General features: G+C 39.1%; 1 protein-coding gene across 1 annotated transcript in view; it reads right to left on the minus strand.

Moving 5' to 3' along the window:
* Positions 1 to 2,920: 2,920 nt before the first annotated feature.
* DRAM1 (DNA damage regulated autophagy modulator 1) overlaps positions 2,921 to 19,991 on the minus strand; it is a 30,693-nt gene continuing 13,622 nt past the window's right edge. Inside the window, exons 3-7 of the mRNA XM_033116120.1 lie at positions 16,896 to 17,038; positions 11,381 to 11,558; positions 7,109 to 7,167; positions 3,802 to 3,894; positions 2,921 to 3,241 (exon numbers count right to left, since the gene is read on the minus strand). Of these exons, the coding sequence (XP_032972011.1) occupies positions 3,197 to 3,241; positions 3,802 to 3,894; positions 7,109 to 7,167; positions 11,381 to 11,558; positions 16,896 to 17,038 (518 nt within the window). The 3' untranslated portion in view covers positions 2,921 to 3,196. The remainder of the gene's footprint in view (positions 3,242 to 3,801; positions 3,895 to 7,108; positions 7,168 to 11,380; positions 11,559 to 16,895; positions 17,039 to 19,991) is intronic.

Here is a 19,991-nt window from a genome sequence, read left to right on the forward strand (position 1 = left end):
TGTTAGGAATCCCAAACACAGCACCACACTGATGTACTTAATTTGGTTTATGAAATGCGAGTTCTGTAGAATCCTGTGTTAGTATTCATTGAACAACAACAACAAAAAAGATCCACTTGATTAGAAATCAGGAAAAACAAGAGTCCCAGACTGCAATCTGTTGCCATCTGGCAGTACAGAATCTCTTGTACATCATTGAACTTCTCTTTGCCTTAGTTTCCTCATCTGAAACATATGATAATATGTCTCAACCTCAGAGGTTAAATAAGAACACAAGAAGCTTGAAAAAGAGTAAACATCACTTGGAAGTTAATGGAAGTTAACTGAAGGCACGTTTATTAAATGGCTTGTGTTGTCTTTTCTTTTAACCTGAAAAGGTTGTCAGCAAGTAAATTTGGTTTCCTCTGAAACAAGTTAGGTTAGCTTCTCTGGTGTAGAGGGCAGTGGTGGGGGAGTACTTTAATCCCATAGTGGAATCTTGCTTTTTATGTTTGTCCAAGATCCATTTCCCATTCCTTTCTTCTGAGAAACAACTTTCACCCACCATCAGCTCAGTAGTATGGATGGTGCCCACCCCTCCCTGCTCCAGAAGTGGACATGTGGCTCAGTTCTGACCAATCAGCATATCCTGCCTCCCTGGGCTACAGGATGGGCATGTGACTCAAGCCAGCCAATCAGGGATGAGTTTCAACTCGGGTTTTTGTTGAAACTAATGAGAAGTCCTCTCTTTCCACTGGATAGTTTGTGGGCCTAGGGTTTCCAGAAACCATCTCCCGCCCACTGGGGGAAAGCATGCCTGAGAATGATGCTGACAGAGAGAAAAGAAGAGCTGAGAGGAGAGAATAAATGGAGTCCTGGTGGCATTTTTGAATCTACCATCCTTGGAGCCAGCTCCAGCCCTGTACCTCTCAGTTTCCTGAGTGGACAGATGCCCCCTTTTCCTTGAACAAATTTGAGTTGTATTTCTGGTGCCTCAACTCTGAGAATTTTGCCTGATGCAAACTTCTGATACTAATGTTCAAGGATCTCTACAAAGATGAACCATCATGCCCACATGCAAAGCTCTATGAACTAAGAAAACATAAGATTTACACAAAACCTTTATAAAATCCAATGGAATTAGAATTGTGTCCTGGATGAATCCACTTCATCGTACTACCCAGGCTACCTACGGTAACAGAGACACAAATTACCAAAATAAAGAAATACTTCATTTTATTTTACTCTTTCAGTCATGAGGTTCAAGGCAATGCAAGTTCATGGAAATTAGAAATAATACCAAACTGTGGATAAGACCAGCTTTAGAGATTGCATGCATGCAGCAGAATGGGATTGTCTGGAGTGAATTTTGGCCTTCTCAGTTTGCCAAGCCAGCTGTACCATTTTGTTTAGACCGTGTAACAATTTCTGTGGTAAATATCCAGGTTGAGAACAGTTGTCACTGCACAGTGAAGGCCCAAACAACTGAAATGTTTACAGTACACAAAGCAAAACAGTCAACATTATTGGGTGATATAGACGATTGGTTTGTCACTTAGTAGTCAACCAGAGTAAATTTCATTAGTAAATTTCATTAGTAAATTTACTCAACCAGAGTAAATTTCAAACACTACAAATATCTCTAGGCATTCCCTTATTTGTTCACTCATTCATTTATGCATTCAGTGAGTATTTATTAAGCACCTGCTGTGTACCAGGAGGTACCCAGTTCAATGCTGGAGTTATAGAGAGAAAGATTAAGGCACATACTCTGCCCTCAAGGAGCTCCCAATCTAATGTCACAGAGAGATGTGGAAATGAAGAATGAAACTCAGTATGAGAAGTACTGATAACAAAAGTCTGTTCAAAGGGAGGACAACCAGGAATTCATTCTACTACAGTTTCCACGGTAAAGGTATGTGGTGTTCCACCTCCTCTTCGGAATAACAAATGCTTGACATGGCTTTCATCAGTCTTTCAGTGCCAGTGTGACAATGGGGATCCACATTATTATGACAAGTTACAAGGAATGGTTATCAGATTCCCACTGCTGGGCACTTGGGGGAAACAGTTTGTCGTCGCAGAGGTCCTGACTCACATTTCATATGTGTCCAAAATCCAGCCACAGCATTACGAGCAGGAATGAACAAACTGCACCCCACCCCCTCTCTTTTCCCCTCTCTCTGGGGCCTGTGCTCTCTTCGACACGTTTAATGGCATAAAATGAATTAGAGATGTAAGTTTCAGCTTCTGAGTCAGACTGTACATCAACTTACGCCAGTAACAATAAAGGGGGGTTTTACAAATGGTATTTTTAATGATTTTCACAGGTTGGTTCTGCAGAGGTTTAGTATGAAGCAAAAGTCTCCTTCCCATAATCCTCCCTTCCACCAACGTTCTTTGCTCATCTAGCAAAGACAGCAATCCGGACTCTCCTCCATTTTACCCAGTTGTTATAAGGTTTTTGATTTTGAACCAGCCTTGCTGAATCCATCCCACCTGAAATTATGCACACTACAGACTGCCAATTAGCAGCAAAGGTAATAACTCCAGCTCTTGTGAGCAGAGGGGCTGAGCGGGGCGGAATTTCAAAACTGAGGTCTTCCGTGTTTATTTAGAATTGATGTGCATAGTGGAATTAAGGCTTTTCAATGGAAGCATTTTGTTTAGTTCATCTAAAAATCAGGGTATCTTACTTAGTGTTCATTTATGTACTAAATCTTTATGATCACCATACATTAATTTTACAAATGTTCTCATGATAGAAAAGTATACAGTTCATTGTCTAAAAATGAAATTTAAAAAGGAATATCCCCCAATTTTACTTTTTTTTAAATAAATTCCTTTTAGTGTATTTCCAGAAGTCAATCACACACACACATACACACACACACCCCCGGATACAATAGAACCTGTACAAAAATAAGAGCTCTCCATTTTCTGTAACACCTTTTCTGTAATGAATTTGCGAATATAAAAAAATGTGTCTATTTGGAAAAGTATAAAAACATTGCTACAGTGTCATAAATGCTCTACATTCTCTAGGAAAACATACCTTTGGAAATAATAGAACTAGTGGGAATTCTTAATGAAGTTCAAGTCCTGAAGTGACACAGACACATGCCCCTCAGGGCAGCATGAAAACCCTGTCTTTCCCCTGTAACACTTCTGGAAATTGTCTATGACTTTCATTGAGTGAGATATAACTCTTCTTTCTTCAAAAGTCATCATTGATTTCTGTGGATATCCTGAGGGTGACACTCTTGAAAAAAAAAAAAAAGAAAGAAAAGAAAAAAGGTACAAAAGAAGGTAAGCAAAACCAGCCTTTATGAGAGGACTTCACTAACGGTTTGTGCTGCGCTTGAGTTGGGTCCTACAGTATTTTCTGGGCTTTCTATATCCTTTTCACTAACAATGAATTCACTTGTTTCAAAATATAAGATTGTACCTGGGGTCAAATCTGATAACTTCCCACTTTCTCTCTGTCTTGGGAACAATTTTCAACCACTCACCTATTTTTTTAAAAGACATATTTCCTATTATATGGAACCACTAAGGGAAACCGCCTCAAAAAGGAAATAACCAGGATGTATGACTATAAGCATCAAATGGCAGAGGACATACACAGGTTTCATTGGTTGGCAGAACGGTTAAAGCTGTTTGCCTTTGGGAATACACTAAGTTGTATGATACATATTTTTTCAAACGCGTAAGGATAAAATCAGAGAAAAATAGTGCTCTTTTTAAGGCAAGGAATTTTCTATGGATTTTAACAATCCTACGTGTTAGCCATTTGTAACATTTGAATTGATAAACACCTACCTGGAAATCATGGATGAATGTTAGGAAGTAGAAAATAAAACCAAAGGCCACTGTCCATTCACAGATCGCACTCACTACGTGATATACATAATCCTAATAGCAACAAGAAAGAAACAGAATTTAGCCGAAAGCGATTCACTTTAGTAGAGGTACCAAATAACAATGAGAAGGTCAGACCAGAGGGAAAAGCTATACAGTGACATCAGTCACCCCGTGAGGAAACAGTACGTAAGGCCACCCAGTAACATAAGGCCGTGCAGGTGAACAGCAGGGCCCTGCCCCGTGAGATCAGGAATGCAATCATTCCCAAAGTGCTCTCTGGTTCTCACATACTCTGGCTTTAACACTTGCCTATATATATTACAATAGCTTCAAAAAGCAGAATAAGGACCACCAAATGGCTGAGACTAGGAAGCCAATGCAGACTCAATGGAAGACAGAGCGTTCCATACAAGGTGGGACTTGCTTTCCCAAGGCTGGGAATCCCCAAATTGAAACGCATTCATGTTCGTGCAATTGTTTGAAGGAATGAGTGTATGCATCTAGAGGAAACGGGCTGTCACCGCTGGGTGTTGTGTGTCTCTATTGCCATAGAAAATGTCGGTTCAGAAAACAGTTCTGCTTAAGGTAACCACAGCTAAAAAGCAAATGCCAATGAGACATTTACGTGTTCACTGACTATCTTCTTGGGGGCAGAAATGAGAAAACGGGAGGCAAGAATGAGAATGGCTTTCATCGGGGGTTCCGAAGTCAGCTGCCTACGGCGGCCAGGAGATTAACAAAAAGAAATGAAACTGATGGTTGCAAAATGACAGGGAAGGTGGGGAGCCCACGCCTCATCGATTCTCACTAGATGAGAAACTAGGACACGTTTGCTTTCAAAGAGGTGGTAAAAAAAAATGTGTGTGTGTTACAGAGCGAGTGAGCGAGAGAGAGAGAGAGAGAGAGAGAGAGAGAGAGAGAGAGAGAGAGAGAGAGAGAAAGAGAGAGAGAGAGATCCTGATTTTTAAATGCTGGAAATTACTTTTAAAAAGGGGGGGGTGGTGGTAGATGAGGGTAAAGAGATTCAAATATATGGTGATGGAAAGAGAACTGACTCTGGGTGGTGAACACACAATGTAATATATGTAGATGATGGATTACAGAATTGTACACCTGAAATCTATGTAACTTTACTAACAATTGTCAACCCAAATAAACTTTAATTTTTTAAAAAAGGCATTTTAAAACACCGTTTAAGTAAAAAAAATAACGTCATCATTCTGACGTTAGCCCATTTCTAAAATTAGACCTGTGGACCATCAGGGGGACCCGTTTGATTTCAAATAATGACCTTCGCCCCCCTCCCCCCCCCAGTTCACTTTCTGTTTGGCTATAGGTTACAAGTGTGAATAATCACATGTGCTGAATTGCAGGTCGGTTCTATGGTGACAGTTGTTTTCTTTACTCCAATTTTCATCCACAAAGATTTAATCCAGGCACATCAAACTCTCATGGACACCTGTCTTTGCCCTCCTCATAATGTTCCCATCTACTGTTCTCATCTAGGTCACGCTGGGGAGCACCTGACCAGCCTCCCTTAAGGGGAGGATCCGCCCCATCGCATATCATCCCTGGACAATGAAGGTGGGTTAGGAAATTTTGGCAGATATTTCTTTAGCACATTAATGAAAGTGCACTGAACCAGAAGTTCAGACATGCTATGTCAAATGAGACCAAAAAATCAGGTACTTTTCACATTTTTAAGATTGAAAATGAAATGGAAAAAGATTTTTAACTGCTTGGGGATATGATTCGATGAATACTTCCCTTCCCAGCAGCTGATTTGTGGGGGAAGGCCTCCCCCTAGTGGTTAAAAAGTAAAGTACAGCTGAGGTTGCTGTGCCGTGAGGTCTCACTTGCAGGAAGCACTTTTTAAAAATTTGTCTGCATCATTCTCTTCCTCAGCATCTTCAGTCTCTCCCTTGTCTCCTGCAGGCTTCCATCACGTGCCAGAATCCTCTGTGGTGTAAAATCCTTCCTCTGATCACGCTGTCCTCTCTGGCCACCATCTTACTTCTCTTCCTCTCACCTCCAAACATTCATTAATAGCTGAACGAATGAACCGTTCCTCTCATCATTTCTTTAATCCCCTGCAATTGGCTTTTAACTCCAACATTTCTAACTGAAACTGCTTTTTGAAAAACATCAGCAACTCCACCTGCCCCTTGAAAAAATACTCCTGCCATGCTTGCACTAACTCCCTTTTCTCCTGGGGCATCACTCATTCTCCATATGGCACCTAAAAGAATCACCACTGTAATCACATGAGTCCATCTCAATTCCAAATGCTCAGTTCCATATGTTCTGATGTTTGGTCTGGAAATGACCGGTCACTCTACTCTATGCTCTGCTTGATGGCTCTCAATCCCACCAGAGATCTAGTCCTACGTGTCTAACTGGACATTTCTCCTTGATGTTTCACTACAGCCTTTGATTCAACGATTGTAAAACCAAACCCATCAACCTCCCCCCACAAAATAATGTATTCTGTCAGGAACTTTATCTCTCGCTCTCTGTTCATGAGAAGAAATTCTTTGGTTCACCCAAGATAAAAACTCGGAAGTCATTTTTGATTCATCATGTCCTTTTATTCTCATGTTAGTCACTTGCCAGTGCCCGTCAAATATTTTTCCTTCTTATCTGCTATCTAGGCTAATCTTGATTTGAAATCTCAACTAACAGAATTGCCTTCTGCCATCCTAACTCCGGGCTCCCTCCTCGTCAATCTGTTCCAGGCATTGCTTCTAACTAATATTCATCCAATAATATTCTTTCAATTACTCTGGGCACCTAAGGGAACCTTTCTGCCCACCTCTTAAAATCTTGCACAAACTCCTTCCTGAAAATTTATCCCTGCCCCTATTTATGTCTCACTTTATCCTGAAATGAAATAACCACTACAGTGGAGCTGGTTGCCTAACAGCCCATGTTTCCTCTGGCCTGCATACACTTTCCTTCACATTGTTCCCCTATCCTCAAATGTCTCAGCTCTCTTACTAATCATGGAAGGTTGAAGTGTTTAAGAGAGAATTAGGAATTCAAAACTTTGAAACTAATCCCAGGAACCATTTGAGATTACTCTGAGAGCTAATTAAAACAACACATTACCACATAATTGGACAGTAAGTGAATTATATGCCATATTTACTCCATATTTTGCAACTTGTTCTGAGAAATGGCAGCGACCCTTTCAAAGAAGGCTTTACCCAGCCACAGTCCACATAACCTAGTTCGACAATTGTATTGAAAATGACTTAAATTTTACCTTTTCTTTTGGATTCCACTCCAGCTTGGTTATAGAAATTAGTGAAGCACAGGCAATCACTAAAAAAAAGGAAATTGTTAAGGAAAGTACAGAAGAAAATAGGCCTTTTAACGTTAAGACTAGATTATTCTTCCAATAATAATTATACAGTGTTAAAATGCTTCACTTCATACACATTAGGATGGCTACTATAAAAATAAAAAAAGAAAACAAGTGTTGGCGAGGATGTGGAGAATTTAAAACCCTTGTGCACTGTTGGTGGGAATGTAAAATAGTGCTGGCACTGTGGAAAACAGTATGGAGGTTCCTTAAAAAATTAAAAGTGGAATTACTGTATGACCCAGCAATTCCACTTCTGGGTATATAGCCAAAAGAACTGAAAGCAGACCCTCAAAGAGAAATTTGAACATCCATGTCACAGCAGCATTATTCACAATAGCTAAATCATGGAAGCAACCCAAGTGTCCACGGACAGATGAATGGATAAGCAAAACGTGGTATAGCACACACTGGAATATTTTTCAAGCTTAAAAGGGAAGGAAATTCTGCAATATGCTACAACATAGATGAAGCTTAAAGACATGTTACGTGAAATAAGCCAGTTACAAAAAGACAAGCAAGTAGTATGTGATTCCACTTATATGAAGTACTCAGAGTAGTCAAAATCATAAAGATAGTAGAATAGTGGTTGCTAGTGTCTAGGGCGAGGGGATAATAAGGAGTTATTGTTTAATATGCATAGATTTTCAGTTTAACAAGATGAAAAGAATTATGGAATAGATGGTGGTGATGGCTGGACAACAATATGCATGTATTTAATACCACTGAAATATATACACTTACAAATTGGTAAGATGGTAAATTTTATGTTATGTGTATTTTAACACTGCAAAAAATACTTAATACCAACATTTCTGCAGTCCAACCAAGTTATATTAGCTTCTCAAAATCTCAAACCTTAAATTTGATTATGGCAGCAGTTAAATTACAACATGGAAATAGTTACTTCTTACCAATATTTTTCAGTTGTGTATAGCGAAATTTTAATCTGCAGCTACACTTCCCTCGACCCTGTTTCTTGGTGCTGTTGCCAGTTACAATAGTTCTTTAAATTTGGTCAAAACGACTGACATGGCACTCCAAGATGAGTACTTTTTGAGTCCATTTTCCCTAAATAAAAATATTGAATAAAAATACTTTCCCCCTAAAATACTATTTTCAAGGCAACAGCTTTATGAACATTTATTAATATTTTTAGGAAAATTAACATTTCAATGTACCAAAGCATTACAAAGTATCAAGGCTCATATACAAAAACAAGCTAGAGAAATTCAAACTCTTACCTTTACAAAACAAATTTTGTTGAGTAATTGGGTATAAGCTGAGCCCTTTCTCCCAAGCCCAAAGGGTTTTACAAATCAAAGAGATATATCCTACATATGACCTTGGGCTCAGCCTGCTAATGCCAGGGACTGGGGCTATTGCCCTCCATGGAGAATATCGTCTATACAAAGGCAGTGACACCACTTTGATTGAAATTAGAAGGTAAAAGAGAAAGACAGACATAAGACGTTCTTAAAAAACCCCCCCCCCCAAAAAAAAAACGATTTTAATGAAGTTAGAAATTCCAAGTGTTGCATCAATGCCAAGTTTAGAGCCCCCTCTGAATAGGGAGTCAGCACCTCTGCTCCCTGCCCGCCATCCCCATATGTTGCAATGCTTAACACTTCTCAGTTTTTCAAAACAAAAAAAGTAGAAAGCATAGCAGGTTCTCTGATCCTTTCATGATCATACTTCCGTTTCTCATAGTTTTAAAGCCCCTTCATTGTTTCATGTATGTGTTCATTCTGTTCCATGTTCTGGGCACCAGGTACCATGCTGCAGGGGGAGAAGAGGCAGGAAAAACGCTGGCCAAACAGACTCAGTCTCAGCTCCCAGAAACATCCCAGCCTTGTCGAAGGAAGCCCAGGACTGAGCCACGCGAGAGAAAAGAACAGGGCACAGTGCTGCGTCACTGGGAAAAGTTTTAATTTAGAGTGGAATGGGGTTTGGGTGTCAGGGAAGGCTTCCCTGAGTGGAGCTGATTTTAAGGTGTGAGGTTTGAAGAGTTCTCTAGAGCAGCACCGTCCCACAGAAATACAGTGCCAGCTACAGGTGTCATTTAAATTTTTCTACTATAGTAGCCGCATTTCAAGAAAACTAAAAAGAACCAAATGAAATCAAGTTTCATAATGTCGCTCCTTTACCCCAGTAGATCAGAAATGTTATCGTTTCAATTATGGAATCATGTAAAGAATTATTAATGAGATATTTTACATTCTTTGTTTTCTTATTAAGTCTTTGAAATCTGGCATGTGTTTTGCACAACGGCTCATTTCCATGGGGAACTAGCCCCGTTTCAAGTGCACAGAAGCCACATGTGGCTGGTGGCGACCACGTTGGACCTGACAGTTCCCCTGTCAAAAGACAAGGTGAAGGGAGAAATTCCAACCAGAAGGGCAGGGGCACAAAGCACAAAACAGCCAAGTCTGGAGGAGAAAGTGTAAAAATGAGGTCAAAACAGGCAATCTCAGAGCGAGTGTCTCAGGTAAAGGAACCTGGACTTTCTATTGTTAGTGATTTTGTGAGGGCTTCTGAACGCCATAGAAGCTGGTGCAAGACAGACAGTTTACCAGGAAGGGAGAGAGGCCTGATTCTAACGTGCCTCAGTGTCTTCAGTAGTCAAGTGAGGCTGTTTTGCAGAAATACTACAATAAGGAGAACCAAGGGCATTTTAAAGACGCTTTGACATCTTTGTAAGAAAATATAAATACCAGCTAACGTTTAATGCAAAAGACTTTTTCCTATGGATGACTGAATTAACTCGATACAGGGACATACCCTGTTTCTGTGTGACGCTGCCACCGCTTGGCATGGCTCATAAAAACCCTCTCGAAATGGGAACTATTAGTATGTGAAACTCAGAGACCTGAAATGCGTATTCTGCTACAACTTTTTCTGAGTTTAATACCTAGAGATCTGTCTCCAAAGCTGGAAGCAAGGAAAGGTTCTCTACACCGAGAAACGTTCATTTAACACTACAGACACTTCTGCTAGGAATTTTACAGATAACACAAGCTAAAGGTCTTAAGGGGATATATTTGAAGAAGAAGCATGAATGTCTTCAATCCATAAATAGGACAAGGAAACTGAGAAGGAACTATCTTAGGAACTAGGGGTATATATAGTTTGTTGTTAAATTTCTCTATACTAGGATTTGTTTCCTCTGTGCTTACAGATTTTGTAATTAAAAATGTCCTTCCCTAAACTGGGGGGAAAAAAACCCAACCCAAAACCATATGTAGACTTAATATTTTGTATAATTTCTATTTTAAAAGAGCAACACCAAACTTAATATTTACAAGTACATGGTACTGGCTTACCCACTTTATACCCCAATCCAACCCAGACTAACAAAACTGTCAGTAATAAAATAGCTCCCAGTTTCCCATAATGTGACAGTAATCACCATTTTTTAAAATAGTAATCACCATTTTTAATAACTCTGAGCTTTCTCTGATGAGTGCAGATGGTATTTCAAAAGATGGAGAATTTCCCACCTCTTGAAGACCACAGGCTTTTTATTTTCTTTGTTAAATACCTCTAGAAAGAAAGACAGCGAGAGAGAGAGAGCTGTCATTTCCTTTAAATTAGAACATACAAGCCCAATTTTCTTTTCACATTGAATTAGAAAATGAAATAAACTTTTTAAAATGAAATCAGTAATAAAAAAGAAAAGGCTAAGTGTATTTTAATTGACCTCGAAGTTAATGACAGAGGCTTTTAAAAACCTCTTCATCTGAGTAAATCAAACCATCTAATGACCTACGTGCAGGGAAAGGGGAGAGTCTGGCCTCTTGGGATTTCACAGGGCTGTTACTATAAGTACAATATCAATATTTGGTGTCTTTAGCCAAGCACTACAAAGGAAAATAAATATTTTCACATGGCTGGTGAAACCAACCCTGTTGGATGAAAGTAAACAGAGACTGAAGTTTTCTGACATTTTTCCATCCTCCTTTCAGACCATTCTTTTCCTCAAAGATTCTTTTGATCTAACCTGACAATGTTGAGACATTTTCTTAACGATTTACGTTTTCCCCCCAATGGTTCTTCTGAAGCATGTGGAAATGTGGCTGTTAACCTTTGCTTCTTTCATGCTTTTTTTTGATGAAAGGTGGGTAGGGGAAGGTGTCCTGCTTGCATGGACACTGACAAATGTAAAAAGGATACTGGGGACCACAGCTGCACAGGAAACGGCAGAGATGGCCATCCGTACGTGGCAGGTGGAGAGGCTGTTCCACTGGGGACACGATTTGTAAGAGATGATGGATTGCAGGAGCGTGTACACGACACCACAGACAAAAGCCAAAAGGGCACCGCCGTCGTGGACCACTGGGACAGCTAACTCCTAGACAGAAAGTCACAAGTGTACGTTACTCGGAATGAGTCTGTCCACATCAAGACCCGAGCATTCACTCACCCTCAGCTACTCAAAGCCATCTGTCCTCACAGATGCACCCACCCTCCTTTGGAAAATGCAGCCGCTTGCAGATAACCAAGGGAAAAACCCTTCCCCCACGACGAAGTAAATGTTTTTCCACAGCAAACTTGGGCACATGGGACAAGGACGGAATGACAGCTACCTTAGAGGTGGCAGAGTTGGGCATAGTGGACTTTGGAGTCTAGCTGATCTGGATAAAACTTTCTCAACTCCACCACTGACTGGGCTCTTAGTTTAAAACCTGAATGTCTTTATCTGTAAAATGGGCATAATAATTTCTGCCTTGCAGATTTGCAATGAAGATTACATGATTATAAATCATGTAATTACATGATTTATAAATGATTATAAAAAGTTATAAATCAAGTACACAACTTGTTCCATGATGCTAAGGTGTTTAGGCTTCCTACTCCCCAAAACTCTCTATTTGTCCTGCTCAAGCCACCCCAAATGAACACACAAATCTAAGTAAAAACACTGCTCTTGCAATGCAAAGACCATTTCAATCAAGTCCCCAGCCCCCACCATCCTCTAACCAGCCATTTTAACAAGAAGGCAACCCCTACACCCAGTCCAGGCAGAAAGTCTGGTGTCAACCCCAAACGTGCTCTTAACTGACCCATTAAGGAGTGCACTCGAGGCTCCTTTCAAATGTGCAGTAGGCACCTACTTTCTGGTATAACAATGACATTTAGATTGAATGACTGAGTTTCCCCTTTAACTTAAATAGAGCTTTGCAAAGAGCAAATTATTGTCCAAGACAGCCTGGTTTTGGCGCCAGACTCCTCTTGGCCCCAATTCACACCCATTCCCTGAACAATTTTTTTGACCTGGGCCACCCAGGTTTCCCCAGAACCACAGAGTTCTATTCCAGACTGTCCACGAAAAAAATCATTAAATCTTGATTAAGATTTAACTCCTAACCACTTCCGGTTTGGCACTGCCTGATTTGAATCAATTTCCACTAAAACTCTTTAGGAAAGGCTTTATCCTCCACATGGGAAAAGAAAATTAAAACAAAAAAAACTTTTAAATTTATTTTCTAAGGAAATTTATTTCCTAGTACCAAACTTAGGAATGTAAAGGGAAAATCCACTATTTGATTTCTGTTATATTCAAATATAAATGTATTAATATTCTGCAACGTGGCATCTCATTTATTCATTTATTCATTTATTACATGTAGATTCTGTATACTTAGGATACCAAGCATGAGTGTATAGATTTTAAAAAGTTATATATGAAAAATAAAATACATTCTATGCTTTTTAAAATGTGTGCATACCGTCAAATATTTAAAGAATTAAGGAAAATAACCATTGAACTGTACATGTAAAAATGGTTAAGATGGTAAATTTTATGTTATATGTATTTTACCACAATTAAAAATAGTAATAACCCAAAGCAAATGAAATCACTATCTCAAAAAGATATATGCACTACCATGTTCATTGCAGCAGTATTTACAATAGCCAAGACATGGAGACAACCTAAGTGTCCATTGATGGATGAATGGATAAAGAAAATATGGTATACACATACACACACACACACACACACACACACACTGAGGAATATTATTCAGCCATAAAAAAGAAAAATCTCACCACTTGCAACATGAATGGATCTGAGGGCATTATGCTAAGTGAAATAAGTCAGACAGAGGACAATACTGTATGATCTCACTTAGATGTGAAATCTTTTTTAAAACACACATACACATACACACACACAAAACCCTGAACTCATAGATACATACAGGAAACACATTGGTGGTTGCCAGAGGTGGGGAATAGATGGGTAGAAGAAATGGGTGAGTGTGAGCAAAAGATAAAAAATTTCAGTTAAAAGGTAAAAACTTTTCAGTTATATATAGTACAGCATGGTGACTACATTTAACAATAGTGTATTTTCAAAAGTTGCTAAGAGAGTGCTCATCTTAAAAGTGCTCATCACAAGAAAAAAATGTAACTGTGAGGTGACGGATGTTAGCTAAACTTATCGTGGTAATCATTTTGCAATATGTACATATATCAAATCACTATGTTATACACCTTGGACTAATACAATGTTATATGTCAATGACATCTCAATAAAACTGGGGGGAAAACAATATTAAACCAAAAAAATAATAACAGAAGAATTGTTGTCACCTCTGAATGTTAGGCAAAAGCAAGGCATCTATTGCTAATAAGTTGTTTTCAGGAATACTCTTTTGAGAATCTAAGTAGGTCAATATCCTGAATTTCATATTTAGTTCCCTCCCACCAATATTGTCAAGGAATTTGCTTCCTCACCCCTGGCCAAGTCAACATATCCGTTAGGATCTTAATCTGCAAAATTAATTGCCCCCACCCCCGCAGTACCCCTGATATTATCAGATCAAAAGGCCCATGATTGACCGAGATCTGTACTCACAATGCGCCTTTTCCACGGTAGACTACATGCTCTCTCAGAAAGATGCCTTTTAGAGGGGCAATGAGTCTTAGATCAGACATGAATTTTGGATAGAGGATAAAATGAAAACCTGGAGCCCTTTTGGGAACTCTTTTTCAAAACTCTCTTGTTAATTTAAAAGATAGTAAAGATAGAGAAAACTAGAACATTGAGAGGGTTAAAAACCTTGGAAAACTTGCCTTTTCCAAAAAGGAAACTTCTGGAGGAAAAGTAAAACATTGACAGATTGGTGAGGACACCCCAAAAAGTAGCCATCCCACCCACCTGGTTCAGGGAAGGGAGCTATCTGTGAACTTTCGATAAATGCAATTTACTTCCTACTCAGGAAAAACCACCAGAGGGTCAATGCTCCCTTTTCCCCTCACGTCTCTAATTCTTGAGGTTACATCTCAAGTTGGTTTGCTCATGGCATTCTGGAAAGGAATTACAGGATATTCAACAAGGAAGTTGTAAAGATACATTTACGGGAACAATGACAAGACAAACACTTTACTCTCAGGAAAGTTACAGATTCTATTTCCGGTTTTTGTAAAAATGTAATCACATCATAGAAGCCTTCAGGAGAACTAAGAGTTCAATCATCTAACCATCTAAATTTCCTTCCTGAAGTCTTCCCTTCGTGGTTTAGAAATTGACAGCGGTATCACATAGGACATTCACTGATTTGGCAAATTAAGTGATAGGATATCATAGAGTGCATACTAACCCCCACTGAACAATTCATATAAATACTCTACTAGACAAATTATATCATTCCAGGTCTCCCCACTTCCCCTTTTTCTTTTTTTTTTTCATTATGTTTTCTGATACTAGAACTTATGAACATGTATTTTTCTCACAGAGATTTCCTCATTCTGGCATTGAGGTTAACTCTTTCCCACAGGTTCTGGACAGATGGCTTCAATGCAAGGCTCACTTCTGCCTTTATTACTCATATGATTTTGAGTAAATGTTAACCTCTCTGGGCCTCCATTTCTCCACTGAGAATGGGGAAAATTATACTACCTATTTTCTAAGGTTACTGTTAGAATTATATGAGTTGAAGCATTCAATGTGCTTATAAATATGTCACATAGAAAATTTTCAATAAATGAGGGTATGAAAAACAAAATGCAAACAATCATAAAACAAAGAAATGTCACGGAGAGTCTCTACCACGTGACAAATGTCACATGTAACCATACATTGCAGCATTGTTTGTCTGACTTTGCCATATATGGCAAGAAGGGTAGCAAAGTGAAAGGAAGCCAGAAGCAAATTTAGTTCACAAAATGCCCTCCATGAAGCCCTATACACTTGCTTCAGGGAGGCTACAAGTTTGGCTCTCACCTTTCTAGCTCCAGTGTGAACAATGAAGTACTAATAATTATAGATTTGTAACTTTCAAAACTGAAAACTCATTGTCCCTGAGACTTTAAAGAATATCCCAGGACTCTGTAAATTATCCTGAAGATACTGTGAAATACAGGGAAGGGTGCCTTTGCCCTCACCCCTCACAATCCAGCACTGAGTGTCCCAGAGCACTCTATTATAATGCCCCATCCCTATTGACAGATGGCATCCCCCACGGACAGTGCAGAAAGAGTGACTCCATGAGGCCCACGTGGTGTAGGTCAGACAGGGGACTCTCGGACAATGGTCCGACTTCACGCAGGAGCAGAATATGGATGGGTGGATGGAGGCCTGAGGTTATTTATTATCCTCCCATATCAATGGTAGGGAGCATCAGCCCTAGGCTGCTGCTTCAGTGCGTGGACATGTACTTTAGCAGCCTGCTGGCAGTGAAGCCTGACACCGTTTTGTGAAAATAAACATCGTACAAGATCAACCCACTTCTGGCAGGAAAAAAGTTAAAGGAGTACCCTGAAAAAAAAATTGTCCTGGAATGAACTGATTTCTGCTGTCACCAAGGGACAACAGTGATGGACAGAGCAGGACCACCATGGTGTTAGCCTAAAGTGATGACCTGGTGATGACCATGATGGTTGCCAAGCGCAGACCGCTGGTTACTACAACACGTTATCTATTACTTCATCGAATCCTTGCCATAACCCTATAAGGTGAGTGCTGTTATAATCAGTATTAATTTGAAATACAACAAATGTTTTTAAAATATTAAACATGTTCTCCATAGACAAATAGGTCCCATGCCTTCCAGTAAGAGACCTCAGGATGAACAGGGACCCACAAATTAGAATAAAACAAGTAGAGTTTTTTCAAACACTTGACACAGTAGAATATATCAAGCAGACTCCACAGTAGTCGTCACGTAAGACAACTGGCGCCAGGGGGGCCACGTTTTGGTGTGGCAACTAATTAGCTGAGGAATCCTGAACAAACGATTTCACTTTCATATACCTATATATATCTTCATCTGTGAAAGACCTTGAACACCAGAGGTTCAAACAGTAGAATCAGTATACACACACACACACACACACACAAATATTTTCACACTCTTTAGTGAAATCATTACAATGACTGAAATAGCTCTCCTAACACATCCAACCACATCAATAAGAATATAAAGCAATGCAACACCCATAGCATCGTTCAAAGCACGCTCTCTCATAATCATGCCACTTGCACCCCATCTCTCCTAAGTACCATGCAGGACTGACTTTCAAATGATATCTGTTTCTCAAAAGCAAACTATCCCAATTGTTATAATTGGGATACTATTTGACAGTTATACAGGCACAAGCATAGCTCTTGTGTTCTTGCTCCTTTCCTCCAGACACACATACTCCATCACCCCCCAAAACTGAAAAAAACTCTTGGTCATACCTGAAAATTGGCTACAATGCCCATTCCGATACATCCCACTAATCCCAGAACTAACGACACCAGGTTAAAAACAGGAGTGCTGAAATAGCTGGTTTGATTCTGCTTCTCCACTATTTTATATCTTGTGTACATAGTGGCTGCACCTGAAAAAGAAATGGACTGTGATGAATTTTTATTATTTGACTTTTTAGAATGAAAAACACAGAAAGTTTTGCATTGCTTTTTTAAGTTTGTATTTTCAATTTTCTGATGGCAAGAGTCTCCCCACTCACCCACCCCTGTCCTTCCTCACCCTAGCTTACTCTCTCCCTAGTGTAATGGACACACACACACACACACACACACACACACACACACTTGGCTGTTACCCTTTCCACATAGATGCTATCACGCATATATCCTATCCACATAGATGCTATCACGCATGTATTGTTCAGTGACTTGCTTTTTTTCACTTAAAAATGTACCACGGAGATCTTGCCATGTCAGTACAAATAGGTCTATGTCATCATTTTTAGGGGTCTCATCATGGTATATAGTGAAATGCCATATTTCACTCTCATCACTCTCCTAATAATAGATTTCAACATAGTTTTTATGTATTTCCTATTGCAAGCAATGCCCAATGAATATCCTTGTATGTGCAAGTCTTTGGCACACTTTCGGTGCTTGTGAAAGATGAATTCCTAGAAGAAGTATTACTGGGTTAAAAAACTATGCCCAATGAAAATGCTGATAAGTATCTCCAAATTATTCCAAGACTGTAGCAATTTATACTTCTATAAACTATACAGAGTTTGAAAGTAATTCTATATGCCCTTAATTTTTTAATTACTGCCAATCTAATGAATGAAAACTGGCAATCTGTTGGTTTAATTTGCCTTTCTCTGATCATCGGTGAGACTGAGAAACTTTTGGTATATCTACTAGTCATTTGCATTTCTCCTTTTGAAAATTTCATGTCTATAATTTTTTTCTCGAGTTTGTCTATTCATTTTTAATTTGTGGTTGCTTTTTACACATTATGTGCATTAGTCTATTGTCTGTTGTAAATATTACAAATTTTCTCCTCTTCTGTTGTCTGTCTTTATTTCTTGTATCTTTCATCACTTAGAAGTTTTAATGTTCTATCTACCCAAATCTGTCAATTCTTTCCTATTTAGCTTCTGATTTTTGTGTACTCTTAGATAAGGTTCTCCATCTTAAGTTTTAAAAAATATTTTCTTATAATTTAATCCTCTTATAGTTTTGCTTTTCCTGTTCAGTTCTTTAGTTGCCTTTGGTTTTTGTGAAAGGTATGAGGAGCGTACTAAAGGTATGTTTTTCCAAAGAGCTAGTCAATTAACCAAATACCATTTACTGTTTTGGAGAGCAATTTAAGAATAAAATGTAACTCCATGACAGGAGGGTCCTTGTCTGTTGCTGTTGTGCACTAAGCACAGAGAGTGTTATATATCGTGTTTCCCCAAAAATAAGACCTAGCCGGACAGTCAGCTCTAATGCGTCTTTTGGAGCAAAAATTAATATAAGACCCGGTGTTATTTTACTATAAGGTCAGGTCTTATGAAATACAACATAAGACCAGGTCTTATGTTAATTTTTGCTCCAAAAGATGCGTTAGAGCTGATTATCCGGCTCTTATTTTTGGGGAAACACGGTAGTAGGCACTTAGTAAATGAATGTTGAATAAATGGATAGGTATCAAAAATTTTACATCCATATTTCCTTTAACTCAGCAACTTTATAGAAAAACATGTATATGCAAAGGTATGTTTAAAAGTATATTCACTTTAGTATTGTAAATTGCAAACTCAGAAATAGCCTAAATGTTTAACAATACGGGACTGATTAAATAAATTATAATACATCCATGAGATGGGTATCATGCATGTGTAAAAAGGATAAAGTAGATTTCTATGTATTGAAATAGTGTGATGGCCATAATATTTTTGCTGAATTTTAAAAAGCAGGCTAAACGCTAATCATTGATCGTAGATTATTTTAAACAAAGCTATTCGTGTCAGATTCTGCCCTGCAAAAGCAAAAAGCCGTATTTATCACTTGCTGATGATCAAAGAATCTGTCTTCTAAATCTGGACTCTGGGTAAGGATGGTGTAAGAGGGCAATCAGATTGAGAGACTATTTCTACTTCCTCTTGCTCACCTCTGAAACCTTGGGGGAAGACCACAAATGGTGGACAGGCTGAAACGTTCTGTCTACCAAGTAGGATGAACAAATTCAAAAGGTGCCAAGTCACTAAGTAGGGTTTCCAGCACCTCTGTCCCTTCCCACTCTAGACCAGTAGAGTGGGACAAAAGTGCTAGTTACAGGATAGGCCTCTGGCAAACACCTGATTGTTCCATAGGGTAGGGGTTTATGGAAGGATAAAGAGAAAGAGACCCCGCATCTTACATCTACACAACTGATCACTCTTTAGTAGACTGAGCTTTTCAGTCATCACATTAATTGGCTCACGAGAGGCTTGTACCCTTCCAACTGCATCTCAGGTGTATTTGAGGAATTGAAAAGTCATACCTGAGTTGGAGACAAACTTCCCTGCTTCACCTTTCCCCTCTAACAGGTGAAACAACACCTGTGTTAGTGCCTAGCAAACTTTAGTGAACATCCAAGTCCCCTACAGTGCTTTTCACATCACATGTTCTCAGGACCCATTCTCAGAGATGCTGATGGAGTAGCTCTGCACTGTGGCCCCAGAACAGGCCTTTTAACCAGCACCCCAGATGATTGTCATGTAAGTTGCCTTCAGAACACATAGAAGAAACATCAGTTTATACATTAGGTGTCTTTGGTTTACACACATGTATTGGCTATAAAACACAATTTAAAAATCAAATTACATATAAAATCCATTGCGAAATCTTGTGGCAAATTACCAGATGAAGTAAAGAATAGTCCTATAATGAGGTTTAAGGAACTCTGGATTTCTGGTCATTTAGTTTCTCAAAGTAGAGCAAAATTCTAGTTTGAAAGGTTGTACTTTTAAAAAATGACAAACACCAAGAGTGAACCCTGAGGTAAACTATGGACTTCGCGTGATTATAATGTGTCAATGAGCATTCATCGCCTCTAACTAA

The sequence above is a fragment of the Rhinolophus ferrumequinum genome, chromosome 10 (genome assembly GCF_004115265.2).
Source record: "Rhinolophus ferrumequinum isolate MPI-CBG mRhiFer1 chromosome 10, mRhiFer1_v1.p, whole genome shotgun sequence".
Taxonomy (NCBI): domain Eukaryota; kingdom Metazoa; phylum Chordata; class Mammalia; order Chiroptera; family Rhinolophidae; genus Rhinolophus; species Rhinolophus ferrumequinum.